This window comes from Pleurodeles waltl, chromosome 3_1 (genome assembly GCF_031143425.1).
Source record: "Pleurodeles waltl isolate 20211129_DDA chromosome 3_1, aPleWal1.hap1.20221129, whole genome shotgun sequence".
NCBI lineage: Eukaryota > Metazoa > Chordata > Amphibia > Caudata > Salamandridae > Pleurodeles > Pleurodeles waltl.
The window spans coordinates 1919509853-1919536542 of NC_090440.1; the positions used below are offsets into that span (position 1 = coordinate 1919509853).

At 43.6% G+C, this 26690-nt stretch overlaps 1 protein-coding gene across 1 annotated transcript; it reads left to right on the forward strand.

Moving 5' to 3' along the window:
* Window positions 1-3293: 3293 nt before the first annotated feature.
* On the forward strand, window positions 3294-16398 carry OVCA2 (OVCA2 serine hydrolase domain containing). The gene is made up of 2 exons (XM_069226149.1): window positions 3294-3517; window positions 15803-16398. The coding sequence occupies exons 1-2, from the start codon at window positions 3373-3375 to the stop codon at window positions 16315-16317; spliced, it is 660 nt and encodes a 219-aa protein (XP_069082250.1). The 5' UTR covers window positions 3294-3372; the 3' UTR covers window positions 16318-16398.
* The last annotated feature ends 10292 nt before the right edge of the window (window positions 16399-26690 follow it).

Consider the following 26690-nt stretch of genomic DNA (forward strand, 5'->3'; position numbering starts at 1 on the left):
GAGCGAGGGAGCTCGGGAGAATTGGCCACTCTCCAGGGTTCTTCGGTTCTCACACTGAGTTTGCTTTTAAGGATGACTCTGGGCTACAGCAGGGGTAGATTGAATCTGCTTGACTTCAGACAGGAACGTAGACGTCAGTTGCCTGTCTCCCGTTTGGGTAGAAAATCTCTTTCTCGCAGTTGACCGGAGTCATCAACTTGCAGACCCCAGAAAGATGAAGCTGAATATAGGCTCTACAGCCTTGCCCATACGGTGATGAATTTTGACTTTTATGCTTTGCTTTGAAGTTATGCTATAATATAATCTGTGTACATTGCTACTGAGAAGTACTTTGATATATTTTGCTTTCATTGCTGCGACTACTTTTGAACGTGTGCTTCCAATCTACTAATTTAGTCTCTCAAGAACTTTGCGGTGAAGTAATAATAACAATAAATGTCTTCTTTAAACTCAGAAGTGCATTCCAGAGAGGTTCTGTAAGCTCGGTTATGAGATAAGAGGGAAAGCAGAATATTTTGGCTTAGTCGTCAGTTTTCAGAGTCGGAAATTGGAGTTTCGAAGTGCACTATTTGAAAGTGTAATTGTTTTTTGTTGTTTAGAGAATTACAGAAGCACAGCAGACCATGTTTGAAAATGCATGGAAAGTTAAACTGCCTTATGGTGCTGTGAGAAACATGTTTTCTTGTTTATCAGGACTGGATGAGTGCTGTGATAAAGCATATTTAGAAAATGTGCCTTTTGAAAGAAATGATGTTCCTTTTGTTGTTGACAGAAGGGTTTGGATACTTTTATCTGCTTGCAGAAAAATGCAGGAGAGATTTAGGCAGTTAGAACGTGAAAATAAGAATTTACGTGAGCAAATTAGCCAGAACACATTAATGCAAGATAATGCTGAAATCTATAAAACTACTGTTTTAGAAGAATCTGGCTTTTCCCATTCCAGTAATGTGGGGGTTAAGACAGCATTGAGCCAGTCTGAGCCTCCGTGTGAGCAGAGCATAGAGCAAAACACCCCGCATTCCTTCACTGATAACACTGAGAACAGAGCTCAGAATGTTATTTACAGACCGCTTCTGCAAAGAAAAATGAATTACATGGCAGAAGTACCGTCGCAAAATGTGCAGTTACTGGCACAAGTAAAACAAAAGATTTTAGAGTTTCTTACTGTTTGCACTACACCGATTTTCATTAGCTTGTTTGATTTTTTGAAACAGTATCGACCTCATCTGAGTGAAATCTTAACACTTTGGTATAAAGTATCTAGGAAAAAATATAAGCAGCTGCGCGCTTTTAATTTGGCAAATGAAATAATTCAGACTTTAGGTTTCTGCGCAGTGCAAGAGTGAAACACTGATTTACATGTAAATCAGGAACAGGGGAAAACAAGAGTGCCCCTGGAAATTTGGAGTATGGAACCTGAAATATCAAGCATGCAGTGGGTGATGAATTCACCTAAATCTCACAGTTTAGGACAGGCACAGGAAGCTTGTATCATACACTAGATCTGGTACATGCAAGACAGGGCTAGAGTCACTGCAGCCCTACATGAACAGGTGTCACAAGCATTTTGGGTAACAGAACCTGGTGAGAGCCCCACAGGTAACCCCATTCTGAATTCCACTAGGTGTCTAGTTTTCAAAAATGTATAGGTTTGCAAGGTGTCCTTAGGTGCCGGCTGAGCTAGAGGCCAAAATCCACAGCTAGGCACTTTGCAAAAAACAGGTCCGTTTTCTTTCGGAAAATGTGATGTGTCAATGTTCTGTTTTGGGGCATTTCCTGTCACGGGCACTAGGCCTACCCACACAAGTGAGGTACCATTTTTATCGGGAGACCTGGGAGAACGCTGGGTAGAAGGATGTTTGTGGCTTCCCTCTGATTTCAGAACTTTCCATCACTGAAATGAAAGGAAAAAAAAATGTTTTGCCAAATTTTGAGGTTTGCAAAGGATTCTGGGTAATAGATCCTGGTGAGAGCTCCACAAGTCACCCCATTCTGGATTCCCCTAGGTGTCTGCTTTCCATAAATGTATAGGTTTGCTCGGTTTCCCTAGGTGCGGCTGAGCGACTCCCGAATTCAGAGATGTGCAAATATCCACTGCTTTTCAACACCTTATCTTGTGCCCATTTTGGAAATTCAAAAGTTTCCTTGATACCTATTTTTCACTCTTTATATTTCACCAAATGAATTGCTGTATACCCAGTATACAATGAAAACCCATTGCAAGGCAAAGCTCATTTATTGGCTCTGGGTACGTAGGATTCTTGATGAACCTATAAGTCCTATATATCCCTGCAACCAGAAGAATCCAGCAGACGTAACAGGGTATTGCTTTTGAAAATCTGACATAGCAGGAACAAGTTACAGAGTAAAACGTGGAGAGAAATGGCCGTTTTTTTCACCTCAATTTCATTATTTTTTTATTTCAGCTGTTATTTTCTGTAGAAAAACCTTGTAGGATCTACAAAAATGACCCCTTGCTGAATTCAGAATGTTGTCTGCTTTTCAGAAATGTTTAGCTGTCCTGGATTCAGCAGTGGTTTCACACCCATTTCTGTCACTAACTGGAAGGAGGCTAAAAGCACACAAAATTAGTAAAAATGGGGTATGTCCCAGTAAAATGCCAAACTTGTGTTGAAAAAATTTGGTTTTCTGATTCAAGTCTGCCTGTTCCAGAAATCTGGGAAGCAGTGGCGTAGCGTGGGGGGTGCAGGGGGGCCGGCCGCACCGGGCGCAACATCTGGGGGGGGCGCGCTCGCACTCGCGAGTGCTAAAATCCACAGGTTAGGGGGCGCAAATTACTTGCCTTGCCCCGGGTGCTGACAACCCACGCTACGCCACTGCTGGGAAGTTGGGGATTTTAGCACTGCAAACCCTTTGTTGATGCCATTTTCAGGGAATACACCACATGCTTTCTTCAGCAGCCCTTTTTTCCCACTTTTCGGAAAAAAACGAACGTTTTGCTGTATTTTGGCTAATTTCTTGCTCTCCTCCAGGGTATCCCACAAACTCTGGGTACCTTTAGAATCCCTAGAATGTTGGGAAAAAATTATGCAAATTTGGCATGGACAGCTTATGTGGACAAAAGTTATGAAGGCCTAAACGCAAACTACCCCAAATAGCCAAAAAAGGGCTCAGCAGTTGAAGGGAGGCCCAGCAGTTAAGAGGTTAACGACCATTGAAAGCTGATAAGCCCCGGCCCTCCCTCAGTCTGTTTTCTGTGCATGCACACGTTTGGTGTTGTTTTGCGTATCAAGCCTCGGTTTGGATGATGTTTTCTCAAGTTCAGGAAGTATGCAGTATCCTTTTGCCTTAGTATGAAAGCTCTTTGATTGTCGTAACATCCGCTATGCAAAACAGCCGGCGCGGGTGGACATGGCCGTGCTTCGCGTGCTCTGCTTGCACGGGTACCGGCAGAACGAGCGCACCTTCCGGGAGCGGGCGGGGGCGCTGCGCAAGGTGCTGCGGGGCCGGGCTGAGTTGATCGGTGTGAGCGCCCCGCTGCTGGTGTCTGACAATGGTGAGATTCTCACACACGTGCCAAAGTTTGAGAACAAATAATAGGCAGATGTACAAAGAAACGGTGTAATTACATTTTCCACATAAAAATGGGTTTGAGCTTTAAGGTAGGGTGTTCTATCAACTAATTTGGCTCCAACAACGAGGGCTATCCTATCTATTTCCGGGAGTGTTGCCATGCAATGGCAAGTAGACTTAATGTTGTTGCTGCATACTGTTGATCCAGGAAGGAAAGATTGTTCGGCAATCGTTAATGTGATTTTATAATTGGATTAAGGGAGTCCCACAAACATCACAAAATGCAAAGGAAAAACGTACGCATGCACATGTGAAACTTGAGAGCTTTTTGTTTGGCACCGAATTCCAAGACTAAATATGTATAAGGCATCCGTCTTCAAACTTTTTACTTTAATTTCACGGAAGACGGTGGTTGGCCAAGAATTAAAAATATGTTTCCCCAATTATTTAGTAAAATGTTAAATACGGAGGGTCAGCGCACACTTTCCATCAAATCTAGACAAACCTGATTTGCAGTAGGGCCTTTCACCTTCGCACACTAGTAAGCCATTGTAGCGAGGGTTCTTTTTTCCTAGGATAAGTCCTATGTGACACTGAAAAAAACTCAAAGGAGCTAAAATGTGTAAGGGACTTAAGACCGCAGCAGCATCACAGACATTTTTTTTTTAAAACGATGCTCATTTTTGCCCTTTTTATTTTGCCACATTATCGTACCTTGCAGTCAATCGGTCCCATGTCATTTGTGACTCATCTAGCCGTTTTGGAACACTTTGCAAGCTAGGGTTTTTGATCCCATCTTTAAAATTTCAAATCTGAAACTGCAAGCCCAAAAATGGGTCCATGAGGCAGCGCTTGGCAATTACCAATTCGAACATTGTCCCTGTGTTCAGTTTTCCTATTTAAAAGTTAAACAAGACTGCCAACATCCTTTTTGTGTATCCCTTTCACACTTAAAGGGTTACATTGATAACACGTTATCAGATACGAGGTGGTAGCGTTATTCGGAGACCCCACTTTCACATCTACTCCCAGCCTGGACATGACTACCGGGAGTTACTCATTGCTCTTTACCGGGTGGCTCCCCACCACTAGTTTCTTTAAATAAAATCACTGTGCTGTTTTTCTGCAAGGTTGCCTTTGCTATCCAGGTACAAGATATAAGCTTTTCTAGGCCAGAGCCTGCTGTACCCTCCTGCTCTCAATTTAGGCCATTTAGGCACCCACCAGTTTGACATTTCTGATCTAAGGTGACTATGTGCGTACTCCTCAAACGAGTGAGTCTCCATGGAGAGTGAAGTCCGGTTTTGCTGAGTAGTGGCCCTCCTGCTCCATGCCATCAAGATACTGTTTCCAGTCAGACAACCTGATTGATTTTAATAATTGTAGTCTTGGCTTCTTGTATACTAATTAAACTAACACACTTGAGATTCAGATATTTGAGGAGGACCCGAGATAACCATTTTAGGTGGGGTTGTAGGAGAGAGAATCTGTTTGAAAAGAATGCACCCCCCAGTGAATGGGATTGAGTGTAGGTGCTGGTTTGCAGAGAGTGTGACGCATTTGAAGTCATGGAGAAGCATTTCACTTGTTTGAGTGGTGAAAATGTTTCAAGGCAAGTGGCGCCCTCCTAGGTGAGGATATGCTGAGAGTTTTGTAGTTGGTTTCATATCACTGGGACATTAAGGCCCTGATTTATATTTCGGCGGACGGGTTACTCCGTTACAACGGTGACGGATATCCTGTCAACCTAAATATAAATTACATTATATCTTATGAGATTTATATTACGGCGGACGGGATATGCGGCACGGCACCGTTGTGACAGAGTTCCTGATCCGCTGAAATATAAATTAGGCCCTACGTTTTTAGCCCTGAACGTATCTTTTATAAAAAAAAAAAAAACATGTGTATTGACCTTTTTGTTCTCTGGAAGTGATTCAAGAGTATAACTCCCAGAGTGTACTGATTTAAAAAATAAAAAAAATATATTTGCCATCGCCTGGTGCCAGAAACATTTTGAGTCATCTGGTACTCATGTATTTATTATGTGACTTTGGATCTCTTCTAATGTTTGAAGTTTATGCTTTATTGCGTAATTACTTAAAATTATTGCAACCGTACAAGAGGAGATGTTAAAAAAAACCATAAAACAATTAATACATTCTTGCTTTCTTTGTAGTTTTTAGTCCAGTTAAGCCCTGTTCACATGTTAATCTCTTTTAATGTGTTGTGACCTTAGGGGTATTCATTATGCCTTGTAACCCCAGATAGAGCTTGCCTGTGTCAAGTAAGATTTGGAGGGCTCATTTATGGGCCGTGTTAAATGGAAGTCCGTTAGGATTCTCAATGCTACCTCAGGAGAATCAGTGTGCATTGTGAAATTAGAAGTTCGGGTGTAATGTGACAGTGCAGGAATCGTGTGTGCCATGTCTCGGGTGGATTCAGTTCATCATATCACCTCAGAATGCTCTGGTTAAAGTTGCTTCCTGAGAGCTTGTAGAAACGTGGGTTGGCTTTTTAGGTTTAGGGTGTTTAGTTAGTTTTCAGAACAGAGCTACTTTGTATCATCAGAACACTCAAGTTTCCACTTGAGTTGACAACATTATGTTTTAGTAGCTGTTTAGTAGGGTGTGTGCGAAACTCACATAATTTGCTGTAGCATAATTATGACAAATCATGTGAAACGCATTTTGCACTCATACATTACCCAAACGTCTGTCCATGTAAAAATGAAACTCTAAAATGTGATTTCAAGCTGATAGAGTTGTAGTTTTGCCCTAAAAAATTATCCAATTGTTCCATTTGGGTAACAAAAACCTACCTGAAATGTTTGTTGACCTTCCACATTAAAGGATCTGCCACTCACGTTCAAAACACTGCTGTTTGCATTTATATTTGTAGTTTTGCACTCAAAAGTTGTGGTCTGCTTGGATAAAAAAAAAACCCTACTTAAAATGCGCTCCCGTTCCCAAAATTATGGTACATCATACGTTAAAATTCTCCCCAAAACCACGCAATGCACCTTGACAAATTTTGTACACGGAACTAGGCAATTTATGCTGGAGTAATTAACATTCACATTTCGCCCTGGTCTAGGGTAGTCTTAGTTTGCTAACAATGGACTAAACCCAGATAAACTGAAGACATCAAGTAAGGGAACAACTGTATTTTGGAAGATCCAATGTATGTTATTTGGCCAAAGTGGGGGATCCAGTATGGGACCTCCATAGGACACAATGTATCATATGTATTCCAATTTATTTCAGGTCACACCTGAGGATGTCGTTTGTAGTGTATAGCGTAGAATGCCTTGGTTTTGACCTGCAATCTAACAATAACACACAGTATTAAAGGCAGCAGTTCTTTATTTTTTTATTTATTTATTTTTTAGTGTTTTTAGTTTGAAGAATTTATTCTTGGTGACAAAAATGTATTTTTTGCGGCGTGAAATAGGCCTGTCTTGGAAAACAGCAACATTTTTAAGTCGAGCATAGCAGCGCACAAGCGCTGCTTTTCCGAAGTGTTGGTATCTATGTGAGTTTTTAACTACGCCCATCACTTTCACTCGTTTGTGGGCTTGCTTTCAAAAATCCTTTGTTATCTTTGGTAAATGCTTTATGTTTGTCCCTCCTTGGAGCAGTTTTGTTACCACCTTGGCTATCAACCCTGTTACATGGATAATTGCATGTTTGCCGAGACGTTTGACTGTGAGCAGACTTCTTTTTCCTTTTGTGTCTCTCCTTTGCATTCATACTCATGGCGACTGTGGCACTTTGAATCGGTTCGCTTATGTCAACTGTTTTGATTTTCTCTTTCAATTTATGTGGCAGGAAAAGTGCAGTTAGGAATTTACAACGCTAATAGCTCTAACTCTAGCAAATGTGAGACCCATTGCATTGCAAATGCTTGTATTATCACACAATCAGTCAGCCCTGCCAAGTTTCCTAGGTCCATGCATGATGTGCTCCTCCAGTCCAGATATTTTTAACTCACCCAAGACCCCACCACTACTATCCCTCCTTTGATTCACATTGTCAAGACCACAACAGTGCTCCCACATATCCTGTAGGTCGTAGCATGCCCGCTCCGTAGTGGAACGGGAAGAAACCCAGTGATGAAGCATCCCACCAAGGAGTAACCCTAGTGTGTGAGGGTTTTTCTAAAAGGAAAATCCTTTTTCCTTTCCATCCTGTGGTAGTTCGTTTAGCTGGGCAGCTGCTGTAATATTATTTAATAATAAAACAGGACTACAAGTCCCAGAATTCAAAGGAAAAACATTGGACTGGAGCTGCACATCACGCATGCACCTGGGAAACTTGCCAGCTATGAATCCGTTCCCCATCTTTTTATTTTAGTTAAACAACTGACCCTGAACGGTTAATGCAGAGCTGGAGGTGCCAGAGGCTGAAAGGGAAGAGACCTGACCGCCTGTTTTCTAAAGCCATGATAGGTGAGGGAAAGAAGAAACAATCCACCTCTCCAGGGTGCCTGGATCCTGAAAAAAATGTAAACATGTATAGTTGGTTAATTAGAACATTTAAGGGCTCCTTGGGAGTCAGTAGCTTGAAATGATGGAGTCATTTGAGGTTCCAGAGTCACAAATATGTCTTTTTCTTGAGAGATAAATATAACTTTCCCATTCACAGATCTTTCGGTCTGAGGCTGGGACTTTGTAGCACTATACTGCAGCTGCACTATTCCTCATTACTCCAAGCAGCATTCAGTTCTGCGGCTACGTGGTTAAGCACAATGACATCTGCGGTGATATAATTAATCAAATGAGCTTTCAGAACTTAAAGGGAGCTCATTTACCTCCGATTCTTTTAACTTGCTGTTACTTTTCATTACAGGCGTACGTTAAATTTTGAATTGTATTTACCTTAAGACAAAAAGGAAACAATATAATTGTAGAATGCTGTTTTTTTTTTTTACCCAAGTCCCTGGCCCCGCCCCATTACTCTCAAAGTTCCATATTTTTATTATGCACGTCGACCGCAGCCAGGATTATCACACGTCAGAACTCAAGTGGGAGTTTCTGGGTGGGTGTGCTTTGGAGCCTCACCCCTCACACTCTGCCTCCTTTGCAGGCTTCTCTAGTTTTCTAGGTCCAAGTGTGAGAAACTCCAGTGTTTAGCTTTGCTTTCTGACACTTGTATTCCCCAACTGGCACAAACAGAACAACCAATGCCAGAACGCAGATTTTAAAAACGGGACTGTTCTCTATGTTTTTTTTATTTTTTTTATTTTAGGGAATCCCCACTGTCTTTAGTATCACACTTAGGCTTCATCATCTACTGAGTTGTAACTCCCTCACTTCCAACAAAATGGCATTCCTCAATGATTGTTATTATTGGCAGGTGACTAAGCTGTTCAACATTACAGCTAATCCAATGCTTGTTTGCTTTGGTTGTGAAGACTGCTTCTTGCTAAATAAATTTTGCATGTGTAATTTTACTTTAAGAGGATCTGCTGTGTATTGCGTGGCATTGAGTCGGTTAAGTTAGCGCCTATAATCTTGGGGCAGCGACATAAGTTGCGGGTTGGGTGACACTGAAGGGGCGGGGTGGCGTGCAGGGGGGGAAGGGGGTATTAAATTAAAAATATCCACTTACCTGTGCTGCTGCTGCCTTCACCGCCGCGCTGCTCCTCTCCTCTTCTCTCCCTACAGGCACATGCTCCCAGCCTGCTCAGAGCTGTGTCAGGATTGGCTGGGAACGCCCAGCCAGGGTGCTCCCAGGCAGACTGGGAGCCTGTGCAGGCTCTCTCCAGCCCAGCAACTGCCCTGTGGGCCTGTGTGTTTGGCCAGCCTGAGACGGCCAGCCACACATACATGCGCTCTGAGGGTGAGTGCTGAGCACTCTCCCTCACAATTGTCACCCTGAGGCCCCGCCCTTTTTGTGGGAAAGGATTGCATCTGACACTACTGGCGGGGGGGGTGGTGACGCTCCTCTGCCCTTATGGAGGAGCTGCCCCTGAGTGACATAGACAGTGTGTCATGCGGTCAAGGATTGAATCCACTGTTGGTATCTGACCTCGGCGAATCAATTCGGTGTCTACTGACTGATGTCGAGAAGATATTGTGAGGAGTAGGGTGCTTTTGGTGCCTTAGGACCTGAGTGTGAGCTAAATGACTGGGTCAGATTACAGAGGAGTGCAGTGCACAAATGACCCAAAAGAGGAAACTGTTTGCATTTCAAGGGACCTTGATTGTGGGGAGGACGTAGAGTCTGCCATGAGATGTGAGAGATCTACTGCATGTACTTCCAGGGTTAGATTACATGTCATATAACTTCAACAGAAGGAGTATGGCTGCTAATGATTTTTACTTATGAGTCAGGGGCGTATAGTTCAGGAAGAACAGTGTCACTTTTTCCAAGGGAGGACCTTTGGTTTTCGCATAATTTTGTTGGAGTTCCGTTGTTTGTTTTGTGAATACAAAAAGGAAGTTTCCAAAGTATCATTGTGCCAGTGGGTACAGAGAACGTGTGATTTTGGTGAGCAAGTTATGGGTTTTCACATGGCTTCTTTGCAGTCATGTTATGTGCTGTGATGCAGTTGGGTGGGATTGTGGCGAAAGCACATCCTTAGGACACAGCCTGTGCCAAGTGACAATTAAATTTTGTCACTGGGGCTAATGCTTATTGCATATCTTCTAGCACATTTTTACTACAGGTGTGTCAAAGCACTTTTTCAATGTCTAAGAAGTGTATGAATGTGTGGATGTGAACAGTGTTGGTTCGGATGACCTAGATGTAGATTGTGTTTAGTGTTATTGTGATATGCTGTAGTCATGCTATAGTGGTCTTGATAAGGCAAACACAGTGGAAGTAATCTGGAAGAGATGGTGTGAATAACAGGAGAAACATGAGGGAGCAGGTAGAACTTAAGTGTAAAAGTGCAGAGGTTAATGCAAAGTGTGTGTAGATGGTTGTTACCCACGAGGAACAGAGATTTGCAGTCTTCATAGTGCAGCATACAAAATGCAGCAGCTAGAATGGCCGTGTAGGATTTATGTGACTTCCACATTCAAAAAGTGCGTGTTGGAGGCTCTTGAAGTGGGTAGCTCCACAGAGTTGTTTTGATGGTTGTGAAGGGTTCTGGTAATAGTACTGTAAGGGGGATTTTTTTTGTAGGTGGCATGTCGAAGAGAGAAGGTGATAACCTGATGTTAACTATAGAGAAATGAGTTTTGGTTGAAGTCTGAGGGTCATTGCATCTGAGTTGGTGTAATCCAATAAAGGACTCACCCAGTGACTGGTTGCAAATCTGAGTCTGAGCAATCCATGGTATTCAAGGGATGGAATGTTGGATTTGTTGGTATCACAATCTGGTATTTCATATCAGATATTGAAATCTCCAAGGATGAAAAAAGAAACTTGTTTCAAAACCACCGATCTGGTTAACTTATAGAATGATTTATTATAAGTAGAATTACATGGAGGTAATTTATAGATGTGAAGGATGAAATAGAATAACTGCAGGAAGAATTGCATCATATCAGGATGGATTTGCATCCTGGATAAGAAGTAGTTAGAAAGCTAATATTGAAAGCACGGTAGAGGTTTAAAGTAGGGCTGGGGAGAACGTTTGTGGACTAATGTGAGCACATTGGCCATCTTGTTGGGTTATCTGCAAGGACAATTTCATACCCTAATGAAGCAGCATCATGAAGAACAGGAGCTGTGTCATTCTTGTGCAATTATGAAGAGCAGATTAGCCATTTAAACAAGGAGATCTTTTATGTGTTAATTTAGGTTTGTTTTTCAACAAATCTGCTTTGATGCGAAACACATCTTTGGGGATATGATTAAAGGTAGAAGGAAGGAATGAGTAAGAGATGGGGTTGAGCATAAGGGGAGTTAGCAGAGTAAGGAACGGTTTGGCTAGGTTAGAAGAGGGAAAGTGGAGCAACATAGTGCCAGTCTGTCGATGAAAGGCAGGTGGGAAGCTACATTGGGTGAGTGGTGTAAGACAAAGAGAAGGGGGCTGCAGCATGTCCAGACTCCGCCATATTGAGAGGGTAGACTATAGGTAGCATGGAGTCTTTATCTGCGAGACTATGAAAAGCTGTTAGGTTATGGCGATCCAAAGTAGAGGAAGGTTTCTGAGTGTAGTGGGTACATTATTGGTGCTTGTAAAACAAATTTGCATTTGTGGTAGATTTATTGGATGAAAATAGGTGGTGGAAGAGGTTGGCAAACATTTGACAGAAAAGTAGGATAAGACAATATTATAAGGACTGCGCAGAGCAAAAAGCTCAAATTTAATATATCATGGGGGGAGCCCTTGGCCGGAAGGCTAAAGTTACTGAAAGTCCCCCATTAAATCCCATATTGAGAATATCTAAGGCCCAGGTTAGGGAAGCTGTCCTGTATGGAGTGGAACTGTGGGCTTTTAATAATCAGAAAATCCTGTAAGTCAAAGAAAATATTTTTTTGAGAATAATCTCGAGGTTTGGGAAGGGCACCCCGTTGGTACCTTTAAGATTACATCTTGGGTTACACATTATCTCAGATCGTGTCTCTCTGAACTGGATCCATCTTTGGAAGACGATAAAACTGGAACCTTACAGGACGGACGTCACAAATGTATTAGGGTGCTCAAATTGCCTGGATAGGGTTAGTTGGCTGCAGAAAGTGAAATTGACATGGCCCGAATTAGGTTTCCACCAGTTCTGGGAAAATCCTGAAACAGTTCTAGCCAATGCTGTTACACTTGTTAAGCAGAAATGTTGGGAGAAGGTGAATTATCAAGCCTCACAGATGAGTAGGATGGGCCGCTTGATGAATGAATTTTTGCTTGTCAAGCAGGAGCCGCTGGCTGAACCCTTCATGGATTTGCCTATACCTGCCTGTGTTCGCTCCCTATTCCTCCAGTTTAGGTGTGGTACTCTACCTGTGAACGTCTACACCATTTGATGGTTGCTGAATGGTCTTGGCCACAGCAAATGTAAACTGTGTCTGACAGGTGAGGAAACAATTGAACACTTTATTTTCTTCTGCCCCAAAGATATGGTTCCAAGAAGAAAATGGATTGGCCCCCCTTTTTAAAATCCTGTCCCTTTATGAACGTGCCAATGCCCATAAGATTTGCAAAAGGTATTCATCAACAATGGTAGTAACTGCCATTTCCAAATACCTGTCGGCTGCTTGGTTTATCTGTTGTAGAGCACTCAAGGCTCTTGGTAGAGATGGCCCAGAGTAAAAGTCCACTATTGCGCTGCTTTTCACCTGGCTATTGGTCTAGCCAAAAGTCTGAATGTTCTCAATTTAACCCCTTCTGTGCCCAGGACGTAATGGTTACATCCTGAGGCACAGTGCTTGTGTGCCCAGGACGTAACCATTACGTCCTGGGCACAGAGCCCAGAGGGAGCGCTAGCGCTCCCTCTGTGGGGTTCCCCTGTCCCCACCCCCCAAAGGCAGGGATGGAAGGGTCGCTCCCCAGGTGGGTTTGGGGGGGGATTTATTTTAGGCCATTTCTGCCCCCTCTGGGGCCGGCTGAGCTAGAGGCCAAAATCCACAGGTAGGCACTTTGCAAAAAACACCTCTGTTTTCTGTGAAAAAATGTGATGTGTCCACTTTGTGTTTTGGGCCATTTCCTTTCGTGGGCGCTAGGCCTACCCACACAAGTGAGGTACCATTTGTATCAGGAGACTTGGGGGAGCGCTGGGTGGAAGGAAATTTGTGGCTCCTCTCAGATTCCAGAACTTTCTGTCACCGAAATGAGAGGAAAAAGTGTTTTTTTGGGTCACATTTTGAGGTTTGCAAAGGATTCTAGATAACAGAACCTGGTCAGAGCCCCACAAGTCACCCGATCTTGGATTCCCCTAGGTGTCTAGTTTTCAAAAATGCGCTGGTTTGCTAGGTTTCCCCAGGTGCCGACTGAGCCAGAGGCCAAAATCCACAGGTAGGCACTTTGCAAAAAACACCTCTGTTTTCTGTGAAAAAATTTGATGTGTCCACGTTGTGTTTTGAGCCATTTCCTTTTGTGGGCGCTAGGCTTACCCACACAAGTGAGCTACCATTTTTATCGGGAGACTTGGGGGAACACAGAATAGCAAAACAAGTGTTATTGCCCCTTGTCTTTCTCTACATTTTTTCCTTCCAAATGTAAGGCAGTGTGTAAAAAAGACGTCTATTTGAGAAATGCCCTGTAATTCACATGCTAGTATGGGCACCCCGGAATTCAGAGATGTGCAAATAACCACTGCTTCTCAACACCTTATCTTGTGGCCATTTTGGAAATACAAAGGTTTTCTTGATACCTATTTTTCACTTTTTATATTTCAGCAAATGAATTGCTGTATACCCGGTATAGAATAAAAACCCATTGCAACGTGCAGCTCATTTATTGGCTTTGGGTACCTAGAGTTCTTGATGAACCTACAAGCCCTATATATCCCGCAACCAGAAGAGTCCAGCTGACGTAACGGTATACTGCTTTCAAAAATCTGACATCGCAGGAAAAAGTTACAGAGTAAAACGTGGAGAAAAATGGCTGTTTTTTTCACCTCAATTTCATTTTTTCTTTTATTTCAGCTGTTATTTTCTGTAGGAAACACTTGTAGGATGTACACAAATGACCCCTTGCTGAATTCAAAATGTTGTCTACTTTTCAGAAATGTTTAGCTTTCTAGGATCCAGCATTGGTTTCTCACCCATTTTGGTCACTAACTGGAAGGAGGCTGAAAGCACAAAAAATAGTAAAAATGGGGTATGTCCCAGTAAAATGTCAAAATTGTATTGAAAAAATTGGATTTTCCAATTCAAGTCTGCCTGTTCCTGAAAGCTGGGAAGATGGTGATCGTGCCACAGCAAACCCTTTGTTGATGCCATTTTTAGGGAAAAAAACCACGAGCTGCATTCTGCAGCCCTTTTTTCCCATTTTTTTGAAAAAAACTAAATTTTGACTATATTTTGGCTAATTTCCTGGTCTCCTTCAGGGGAACCCACAAAGTCTGGGTACCTCTAGAATCCCTAGGATGTTGGAAAAAAGGACGCAAATTTGGCGTGGGTAGCTTATGTGAACAAAACGTTATGAGGGCCTAAGCGCGAACTGCCCCTAATAGCCAAAAAAAGGCTCGGCACAGGAGGGGGGGAATAGGCCTGGCAGCGAAGGGGTTAAGCTGCTGTTGTTTCAGACTTTTATCCTTTTTATCTATTTGATTGGAAATTTTATCGCATTTTAGGTATTACAATGAGATGATTTGTATTGTGCACTATGGACCCAATTGCTGCATATTCTAAGAGTTGTTTGTACTATGAATCACAGGTAATCTGTGCTGCTTTAGTTTTAGTCTTTTTTTTGTCTATTTGATTGGACATTTTACCGTGTTCCAGATATTACAATGAGATATTTTGCACTGGGCATTATGGGCCCAATTGCTGCAGATTTTTTGTTGTTTGTATTATGAATGATAGGAACCATTAATTGAGTATACCGATTGTGTTTATATATTCTATTTTACAAGGTACTTTCTGTATTATAGTATCTGTAATTTTATCTTTTTTTCTTTTTTAATCGTTTTTGCTGGACATGTTTTATGCTTGACTATGAGATTTTGTATTTTGATATGTCAATAAACTTGACTGCTAAGCAGTTCAGTTATTATACAGATGTGCAGTGCAAGTGTATTTTAGAGCATCAATAGTATATGTTGTATATCTGTCTGACATGCCACTCAAAAGAGAAATAGCACTACAGAGTTGATGGTATGAGATGGTTCTGATAGACCGTGTAATATTTGATCTGAAATTCATTAGTGTCTACTGACAGGTATTCATGATACCTGGCAACGAATTGTGGGTACTGTGTGAAGTTGCTTTTGATTTGCTTATGTGGTAGGTTTAGTACTTGCAAGTAGCATTGGCCTAAGCTCCTTGGTTCTGCTCCCACCGCAAGCACTTCTAATGAGTTATCCTTCTGTATTCAAAGGCTTAGTCGAAGTGACAGCAAAAGTGCCTAGAATAACAGGGGCCTGCATTTTCAGGGATTTAAGTGCTATCTTAGGGTCATGATCCATTTTCCAAGGCTACCCAGTTAGAATGTGTCTCATCACTGGAATGTAGTTCTGCCTATTAGAAATACACCCTCTCTAACAGAATTAAAACTCGCAACATATGTGAACTCTTCAACTAAGTTTTACTTCTCTAACCAAGTCTGTAATCATAAATCTTCCTAGGGATGTCTGCCATCATTAAGTTCTCAACTCTCAGACTCAAGACAGTACTTATTTTCGTTTTTCCTTCTTCCTTTCCATTCTAAACAGGACCACAACTGCAGGGAGGCGAGTCAAGTTCGCAGTCTGATGACCCACGAGGGTGGTGGTTCTCAAACCCACAGAAGGAGACCTTTGATGCGCTTGAGGATTCAGACTCCTGCCAGGGGCTGGAAGAGTCCCTGAAAGTAATTACCAAGGCCTTTGTCGAGCAGGGACCCTTTGATGGCATTTTGGGCTTCAGTCAGGGAGCAGCTCTGGTGGCAATGCTATGCGCCTTGAAGCAGCAAGGAGATGAGCGCTTTCAGTTTGACTTTGCAGTACTTGTCGCTGGATTCAAAAGCCTGTCAACAGTACATCAGGTGTTCTATCATCATCCTATCAGAGTCCCCAGTCTCCATGTTTTTGGGGAGACTGACCGTGTGATTCCAGGAGAAATGAGCCAGGAGCTAGCATCACAATTCATCGATCCAATGATTCTCACCCACAAGGGAGGGCACTTCATACCAGCCTCAGCACCACACAAGAAAGTGTATTTGGAATTTTTGGACAAGTTTTCAATATAGTTTGGTGGAAATTCATGACCTCTTAAAGTTTATGCGTTCATGGAATGGTGTTATCAGTTGGTAATACATATTTAAAGTTCATGCTTACTATTTCTATGTATCTTTAATGCATGCATGCATGGTATGGTAATATGACGTTGGTGTGTAATCACGCCCAGTTTTATGTTAGTGCAAAGCTAGGCACTGCTGTAGTTAGCACTGACTTGCCCCTTCCGTCTCCCATTAATGCAGATGGCGTGCCAAATGAGTCTGAACAAGCGGTTTGTGTCAAAATATTAGTATTTATTTACCTGCTTTACACTGTCCACTCTATAAAACCCAATGTCTCCAGGTAAAATCCCATTTCAGACAGCACAACAATGAGAAGACGGTCCGAGCTCTGCCTAGTACTTCTCACGTGCTCCAGATCCTTAAAAAAAAAAAGTCTGATATAGGTACTTGAACAGGTTTGCGTATAGTTTGTAGAAGCTTCTTAGGTAGTTGTCAAGACTAAATCGATTGATTACTCCCACACATTCCCTAGTCCTACTCCTAATTCCACTAGAATCTAGTACTTATTTCTTCCTTGTCAGCTTAGTCGTGTAAATTTGGATAGGCCGAAATCATCCTACTGCAGGATCCATATATTACAGTGTACTAAGCCAGGTTGAATTCCACAAGTGACATTGAACAGGGTTACTAAAGGTACTTTGACATGCCTTTTCTCCAGTGAATGGTGCTCAAAAGGGATAGACATTTCTCCTCACTTTCCCAGGGCTTGCTATACTGTTGCTTGCAAAGCTTAGCCAATATTCCATTAACCTCATACCCTAAAACCATATATATCCCCAATCCCTTAACCTTATACTCCAAACACTATAAAGGTAACCCCAATACCTTAACCCATATACTCCAAAGCTTTAATACTATTATCTCCAACCCATGCTTCTTTGCCCAGAGCCCTCAATCCTGTATCCCAAATCCCTAGCCCTTGTCTACATAACCTCAGCTCCTACACCCTGTATACTTACTTCTATACCCCCTGCCATTTGCCATATACCTATAACCCAGCCCTTAAGCTTATTCATTTCACCCTATACCTTTAACACCATATTCTTAATTCTTAGATCCTTAACCCCTTGGTGCCTAATCCATTTCCCTCAAACCTTTAATTTTATAAAAATTAACTGTATACCCTTAACCACCATATCCTTACCCTTTACCCCACTCACACTGTCATTGTATATATTTTAGCAAACAAAGACCCCAACATCTTAGCCATTTTGACTCTGTCCTTATTTGTATTATATTTTGGGAACAAACATGTGGGGAAGTGTTCCCTTTTCTGCATTTTTATTTTTTAGAACTAATGACCCATGAAAATAATTTTTAGCAGTATTGCTTTCACAGTTTTGATGCAACACCTTTTTCTCATTCGAGATCTAAATTGAGTTGCTAAATTTATTCCTCCACTGGTGCCTGCATGAGGCTTGGGCAGTGGAGTCCTTTCTCATGACTGACTCCTCATACTGGAGTGTAACCGGACGTCTCCCGACGCCGGTTTTCAGGAAGGCGCAGAAACTGACAAAGGATCCCCCGGGGGCACCCGAGGAGCTCTGGACGTCATGACGTCAAACGTCATGTACGCCAGAGTAAATTTTGAAAATAAGGAGGCCGCCGGAAACCCGGAAGAGGAAAGGGAGCGAAACGCCCAGAGAGCAGTGAGAGAGCAGAACGAACGACCAACCATACCTCCCAACGAAGCGAGTCCCCGCGAAGCAGACGAGCACCGTGAAAGAGGAGCGATACGCAGGGAGCCTCCCGCCCCTGAGCCAGCGAAGTCGGGAGACCGTCAGGAAGCCGGCCGCGTCCCTGGAGGGGCGTGGCCTACCGAGGTACGATAGTACCGCAAGTGGGAGTGGGGCACCGGGTGGTTACGGGGTTTACGGGGACTACGGGGAACTGAGGGGAAAGGGCTGAGGTCCTATAGGGAGGGGGAGACGGTGTAACAAGGGAAACCAGTGTACCCTCTAACCTCACGGAGACCTGACCCTAAATAACTGCTACCAAACCAAAAGGGGAGCTACACGAACGCACTGGGACAGGGAGAAGGACGTGTTAAAAAGTAACCCTCACCTCCCTGCACCCCTATATATCCCCCCCCCCCCCTACTAAACCTAAATAACTCTACCTATTTATTTAAACCCCACTTACCTGTTTTTCTTTTCTCCTTTATTCTGGGAACCTGGGCCGCTGATACATGGGAGGAGCAGAATCTTCCTGAAGCCGAACCAGACCCCACCAGGATCCTTATTCGAACCCTGGAAGAGAAAATAAATAAACAAGGGACTTTATTATTTTTCATTGAGAGACTAAACCAACCCTGACATTGTGAGAAGTAGATAAATTTGTCTTAGAACCGTAACGGAAATAAATTAGTTAACCCCTTGAGTACGCGTCTGCCGTCTTAATCCAATATCCCTTCGACCCGGGATAAGGAACCCGCCACAGTGGTGTCAGAAGTGGGATATTGGACCAGGCGACAGGCAGTTCAAGACCATGGAGGATAAACCCACAATATCAGATATGATGCAGCAGTTGGCCGCGGGACAGAGGCATCTGCAAATAGTGTGGGAAGAGCAACAGAAGGAGGCTAAAGTGGAAAGGGAGGTCCTGCAAAGCGCGCTCAAAAGCCAGGCCACTATCATGGCCAACAATCAATTGGTTCATGAAACTGCCATCAAAAACCTCACGGATACCATTGCTGCCACCCGGGTACACCCGAATGTACCCAGTTCGGTCCTACAGCGATACCAGGAAGGCGAAGACCTAGATGCTTTCTTCACCAATTTTGAGCGAGTTGCCACCTCCGCTACTTGGCCCCAAGAGCGATGGGGTCAATATATAGCTCCACTATTAACAGGAACCCTCCAAGCGGCTTATCAAGCGGTGAACCCAGGTGAAATAACTCCTTATCAGGACATTAAGAAGAGCATCCTGGAACGGGTGGGTTTCGATTCAGAACACTACCGAGTCCGGTTCAGAAAAGCTAAGTGGGGACTCTCCGAGAATCCCCGAGCCCTATACTTCCGGATCAAAGATTTGGGTCTCAAATGGTTAGGCCCCATTGGGACTAATCGGGAAGACATCATCGAGATCGTCCTCTTGGAACAGTATCTAGACGCCCTACCCCCCAACACACGTCACTGGATCAAACAACACCCAAACCCGGACACTAACACCACCATCGAGTTAGCATGTGCCTTTCACCGCTCCCTCGAATTTAAGGTTCCCCCCCTTCGGTCAACGCCTAGTCCGATTCGACAGAATCCCATTTCATCCTCATCGGCAGGACGAAGAACCAACGAGGATACTGGAAAAACGCGAGGGTTTGAAAAGCCGTATGTTCAACAGCCACAGTGTTTTAGTTGTGGTGAATGGGGACACATAGCCCGGGTTTGCCCCCTTAAAACCGAAAAACCAGAACCAATGGAAATAGGAATTACTAGGGGACGAGTCTTTTATACCGGGGGAAAAGAAACCCCATATAAGAAGAGACTGGTTATCAATGGAAGACCCACCCTGGCCCTCATTGATTCAGGGTGCAGTCAGTCCGTAATCCGAGCTGATCTACTTGTTAACCCTACCTTTACTGCCGACCTTACTGTGTCCATTTGTTGTATTCATGGAGAAACCAAGGAATATCCTCTAACCTGGACAACCCTGTCATGGGAAGGAGAAGAAAATCCCATAAGGATGGGGGTAGTGGAACGACTAGTGGAAGAAGCTATTATAGGAACGGATTTTACAAAATTTTCGGAGCTTCTAGATAGTACAAGACATTCTGAAGAAATAAATACCTGGTGGAAAAGTGCTCCCTTCTCTCACATCCCTATACCGGCCCGTTAGACCGGTACAAACCCTCTTGAAGTGAAAAAAGAGCAACCAGAAAAGCCTACGCAAAAGAAAACTCGAGCCCAGAGAGGGTAATTACACCCGTTCTTACCCTTACTAACCTGCCCCCCCCTTCCGGAGCTGCCAAAGAGAGGATCCAAGTTTGGTTCATGCCTGGAAAAGTGCACGACCCCGGACCCTCCAAGATAAAGGTCCATCGTTCACAATAGTTAAAAATCTATTATATCGAGTCACTAGCACTGACCGAGAAGAAAAGAGGCAATTGATAGTCCCCGAACCCTACAGACAACAAGTTCTGCACCTAGCCCACAGTCAGCCAGGGGGTGGCCACTATGGGAGAGAAAAAACGGAGGAGTATCTGTTGAGGAGGTTCTATTGGCCGGGTGTCTTTTCTCAGATTAGGAAATTCTGTCAGCAGTGTCCTAAATGCCAAATGATTGATCCTGGTACGAGGAGAAGAGCCCCTTTACAACCACTTCCTATCATAGATATTCCCTTCTCACGAATAGGAATGGACATTGTTGGTCCTCTCCTACCCTCTTCCCGGGGATACCGTTACATATTAGTGTTGGTGGATTACGCCACAAGGTATCCCGAGGCCATCCCTCTTAGTAGTATTAACACCAAGAGCGTTGCCCACGCCATGATAGGCTTCTTCTCCCGAATCGGCTTTCCCCGAGAAATCTTAACAGACCAAGGCACCCAATTCATGTCCTCCTTAATGTCACAAATATGTCAACTTTTGGGGATCAAACAATTGCGGACTTCGGTCTATCATCCACAGACTGATGGTCTGGTGGAACGGTACAACCGAACGCTGAAAAATCTTCTAAAGAAATCTATCTCCGAGTCAGGTAAAGACTGGGATAGGAAACTCCCCTTAGTATTATACGCTGTCAGAACCCATGAGCAAGCCTCTACGGGCCATAGTCCGTTTGAACTGTTGTTCGGACGACAACCCAGGACCCTATTAGACATGGCAGCGGAATTATGGGAGGAAGAGGATGGGGAAAAGACCCTTCTGAAATATACCCAGGAATTAAAAAACCACCTACACACGGTGTGGGAAAACGTGAGGGAACACATGGAGAAGGCTCAAGAGAAACAGAAAAGGTGTTATGATAGGAATACTCAGTTGAGGACTTTTTCCATAGGGGATAAAGTGTTAGTGCTTCTTCCCAGTTCAGACAACAAACTGTTAGCAAGGTGGCAGGGACCATATAACGTGACAGGAATCATAACACCTGTGACCTATAAAATTCAGCTCACCGATAGACCCAATAGGTCACAGATCTTTCACGTTAATCTGCTAAAAAAATGGGAAGAACCTGTGACCGACCCGGTCCGAGGATGTCTGGTTAACACTGTTAAGGAATTGGAGGTAGGGTGGTGCCCCACTGATCGCCCTAGTGGACGCGAGATACCGGTCATAAATACAGACATCTCGCTGCAACAACGCAAGCAGTTAAACAAACTCCTCGATGAACATACTCAGATGTTCTCCCTGACACCCGGTAGAACCAAGTTGGTACATCATCAGATCATAACCCCTCCTGACAAGATAGTGCGGTTACGCCCTTATCGTATCCCCGAAGCTAGGAAGGTTCTGGTAGAAAGTGAAATAGAGAAAATGTTAGACCTAGACATTATAGAACCTTCTCAAAGTCCCTGGTGTTCACCTGTGGTATTGGTGCCCAAACCGGATGGGTCTATACGTTTTTGTATTGACTTTAGACAAGTCAATTCTATATCCCAATTTGACACGTATCCTCTTCCAAGAGTGGACAAACTTTTAGAGAAATTGGGGAAAGCTCACTACATGTCTACTCTCGACTTGACAAAAGGCTACTGGCAGATCCCACTGGCCCCAGAAGATAGAGAAAAAACGGCCTTCTCCACCCCCTCCGGACTATATCATTTTAATGTTCTCCCTTTCGGGTTACATGGGGCACCCGCCACTTTCCAACGTCTCATTGATACCATTCTACGACCTCATACCAGATACGCTGCCGCATATCTGGATGACATCGTCATATTTAGCGAGACATGGGAGGACCATTTAACGCATATAGGAAAAATTCTTACAGCATTACGAAGGGCTGGACTAACAGCCAACCCTTCTAAGAGCCGACTGGCCTTTAATGATATTTCTTACCTGGGCTATCACATAGGAAAAGGTATACTGAGACCCCAAATGAACAAAATTGAAGCCATCCTACGCATCGATGCTCGCACCTCGAAAAAGGAGGTCCGTTCTTTTTTAGGCCTGGTAGGATACTATCGACGCTTTATCCCCCATTATTCCACCTTGGCCGCCCCCCTGACTGACCTTCTGAGAAAGGGACAACCTAAAACCATTACGAGACTAAGCCCAGGTCAATATCATAGTTATCGTACCTTACAGAGATGCCTCACTACTCAACCGATTTTAAAATGCCCTGAATTTAATAAACCCTTCCATCTTCAAACGGATGCCTCCGACGTAGGATTGGGAGCCGTACTTTTTCAGAAGGATGAAACCGAAGTAAGCCATCCTGTGGTCTTTATTAGCCGTAAACTGTTTCCCAGGGAACAGAAATATCCCATTATCGAGCGAGAGTGTCTTGCCATTAAGTGGGCAATCGAAAGCCTCCAATATTACCTTTTGGGCAGGTCCTTCCTGTTGTATACAGATCATGCTCCCCTTACCTGGCTCTCAAGATATCAAAATACCAACAACCGCATCCTGAGGTGGTTTATTGAACTTCAACCTTTCTCCTTTCAGGTCTGCCACCTCCCAGGTGACCTTATGGGTCAGGCCAACTATCTATCCCGGTTCCCGGGTCCTGTGGGACTCGAACAGCCCCATTCAAGTGAGGGGATGTGTAACCGGACGTCTCCCGACGCCGGTTTTCAGGAAGGCGCAGAAACTGACAAAGGATCCCCCGGGGGCACCCGAGGAGCTCTGGACGCCATGACGTCAAACGCCAGAGTAAATTTTGAAAATAAGGAGGCCGCCGGAAACCCGGAAGAGGAGAGGGAGCGAAACGCCCAGAGAGCAGCGAGAGAGCAGAACGAACGACCAACCATACCTCCCAACGAAGCGAGTCCCCGCGAAGCAGACGAGCACCGTGAAAGAGGAGCGATACGCAGGGAGCCTCCCGCCCCTGAGCCAGCGAAGTCGGGAGACCGTCAGGAAGCCGGCCGCGTCCCTGGAGGGGCGTGGCCTACCGAGGTACGATCGTACCGCAAGTGGGAGTGGGGCACCGGGTGGTTACGGGGACTACGGGGAACTGAGGGGAAAGGGCTGAGGTCCTATAGGGAGGGGGAGACGGTGTAACAAGGGAAACCAGTGTACCCTCAAACCTCACGGAGACCCGACCCTAAATAACTGCTACCAAACCAAAAGGGGAGCTACACGAACGCACTGGGACAGGGAGAAGGACGTGTTAAAAAGTAACCCTCACCTCCCTGCACCCCTATATACCCCCCCCTACTAAACCTAAATAACTCTACCTATTTATTTAAACCCCACTTACCTGTTTTTCTTTTCTCCTTTATTCTGGGAACCTGGGCCGCTGATACATGGGAGGAGCAGAATCTTCCTGAAGCCGAACCAGACCCCACCAGGATCCTTATTCCAACCCTGGAAGAGAAAATAAATAAACAAGGGACTTTATTATTTTTCATTGAGAGACTAAACCAACCCTGACATTGTGAGAAGTAGATAAATTTGTCTTAGAACCGTAACGGAAATAAATTAGTTAACCCCTTGAGTACGCGTCTGCCGTCTTAATCCAATATCCCTTCGACCCGGGATAAAGAACCCGCCACATGGAGCTACTTCCATCTACCTAGGCACCTTCTAATCTGGTAGGAAGTCCTGTGGGCAGCCTTTCCTCGCACTTGGAAGTGAGACAAACCACAGTGTTCTTTCGATGTCATGACAAGCGCAGGCACAGGTCTGTTGGGCACATTGAAGTCAGCAGCTTTCTGATGTACTCAGCCAAGGTCTGCATAAAGATTGTGTTTTGGAGAAGCTTAATTCAGTGGCGTTGTTGGCTTTGAAATTTCTGAGGGCAACCAACAAAGGGCAAAGTTGGATTCAGAGACCTTTCTTTGCATTGCGTTTGACATAGCCAGTATCAGCCAGATTGTACATGAATTCCAGACCTAGCCTGGACACCTACATACCACCTCTTCATTAGGCACTGGGTCGGGTATTATGGCTTAAAAACCAAAAGGACTGAATGAGCCTGAGAGAAACCATGGTGACCTTGCTCAACATATAGGGAAAGGGGAAAATCAGGACTTCTCTTCCATTGCTGATGAAATCAGGGGTTCCAGACATGCAGAAGTTTAGTGTTGTTTAATTTAATTCTGCACACGTTGTTTAGGATGAAAGGCTAAGTTAGATATAGGGAAGCTAAGTTTAGCAGACTCACCCTTTTAGGAACAGAAAAAAAAAGGAACCCAAACTTCTTTCAATTCACCAACCTTTCAATCACTCATAGACTCGCGTTTACTATAATACTGAGAAGAGGAACCTTTAGGTGCCTCTTTTCTAGACATAGGGCCTGATTTAGAGTTTGGTGGATGGGTGACTCCATCACAAATGTGACAGATATCCTGTTTGCTGTACTACAATCCCATAATAGCCTATGAAGATCATAATACAGCGAACAGAATATCAGTCATGTTTGTGACGGATTAACCCATCCGCCAAACTCTAAATCAGGCCCATAGTCTAGTACTGAGAGAGAGCACCAGAGCTGGCACCTGAGTGGGCCCTGGTTCAGAGTCTCAGGGGAAATTTGAAGGAAAAAATGGAAGGTATGAGAAAAGTGGTTGGTAGGAAGAAACTTCTAGTGGAAAAACGCAAACATTATCGGCCAAGATCCCAAACAACAATGGGAACTTCTTTATAGCTCATGACTTGGACTTGCTGATTAATACATGAGGCCTTTCCTAAGGATATCTAACCTATTAAAAAAATCACCAGATCAAAAAACTGGTGGGGAAAATTTGTGGTTCATAAAAATACAATACTAACCACCATGATCAGAAAAGGCTTGACACTGGAGAGTGATTCCTTACTGTTTTGTTGTTCACCCAGTGCAATTTTCTCTGCCTCCTTTCTGCTCATCACCGACCACACCCTCACAGCCATGCGTTTCTAGATGCCATCCTGGGTTCCCTCTCAGGCATTGTCATTGTCCACCAAATATGTGCATCTTGAAGGACACCTATACTTGGTTTGACAAGCTGGAACACCCTTGCACCACATGCCTCATCTCTAGCTTTGAATCTCTTAACCTCCACCAAATATTCTCTGGACCAACTCATGTGGCAAAAGTAATAAAGTCCATCATACAGGAAGACCAATCCTGTGCAGTTCCTAATAGAAAAGTATGGGACAGCCTAATAACCATTAGAGAAACCATAAGACTAGCAATAGAACAGAACCAACCCTTAGGAGTACTATCCCTAGATCTCCAAAAAGCATTTGATAACTTCTCACACCATTTCCTTTTAAAAATTTTGGAAAAAATGGGAATTCCAATTTTCTTTATCTCAATAATAAAAGCAATATACCAAAACGCTTCAAGCGAGATCATAATCAATGGACACCTCACAAAAAAAATCCCAATTAAAACAGGAGTAAGACAAGGGTGCCCTCTCTCACCGGCCCTTTTCATATGTGCAGTTGAACCCTTACTAAACAAAATACGAAACGATAAAACAGTCACAGGCATCTTCGTCCCAGGAGGTAGCAAAAAAAGTGTCAAATGCATGGTATACATGGATGATATAACCACTTTCTGCAACAACGCACAAGAAGTCAATTAAATCATGCAGCATGCACAAAACTTTTCAGAAGCATCTGGCCTGAAAATAAACAAGGATAATTCTTTGTCTGACCCTAGGCGCATGGGATAACCTAGCCAAAACAAAAGTCACAAAAACCACAGATAAAATAAAAATACTCGGAATATATTTTAGCACTGATACTACAGGGGAACAAAATTGGCCCACAATCAATGAAAAAATTAGGAAAAAAAACTTGACTTCTGGAGATTAAGAAGCCTCACAATGGAAGGAAAACACTCCTCATCAAATCCATCATTCTTCCTATTTTGTTGTACATAGCCACAGTATATCCACCCAAAATGTCATATTTAAATGTGCTACAGAAAATGATCTTTACCTTTATATCGAACTTGAAAATGGAAAAAGTAAAAAAAGAAGCCATGTACAAAACAAAAGAAAAAGGAGGTAAAGACGTACCAGACCTAAAAATGTTTATATTCTCTAAATACTGCCATTTGTGTCTAAAAGCTATTGAAAATGACACTGCCTTTGTATCAGACTATATCATGTTCTCTAATGGCCTGCTTTTAAAAAACTACGGACTATGCACCTTTGACAACAGGAAACCACATTGCCTCACAACCCCAAAAATCTTTGAACCTCTCAAGATCTTCCTGGAACAATGCAAA

What these genes read in the sequence shown, in the direction of transcription:
- OVCA2 (XM_069226149.1), top strand. Translation starts at nt 3,373, where the DNA reads ATGGCCGTGCTTCGCGTGCTCTGCTTGCACGGGTACCGGCAGAACGAG. An exon ending in GCTGCTGGTGTCTGACAATG is followed by an intron (nt 3,518 to 15,802) that starts GTGAGATTCTCA and finishes CATTCTAAACAG; the next exon opens with GACCACAACTGCAGGGAGGC.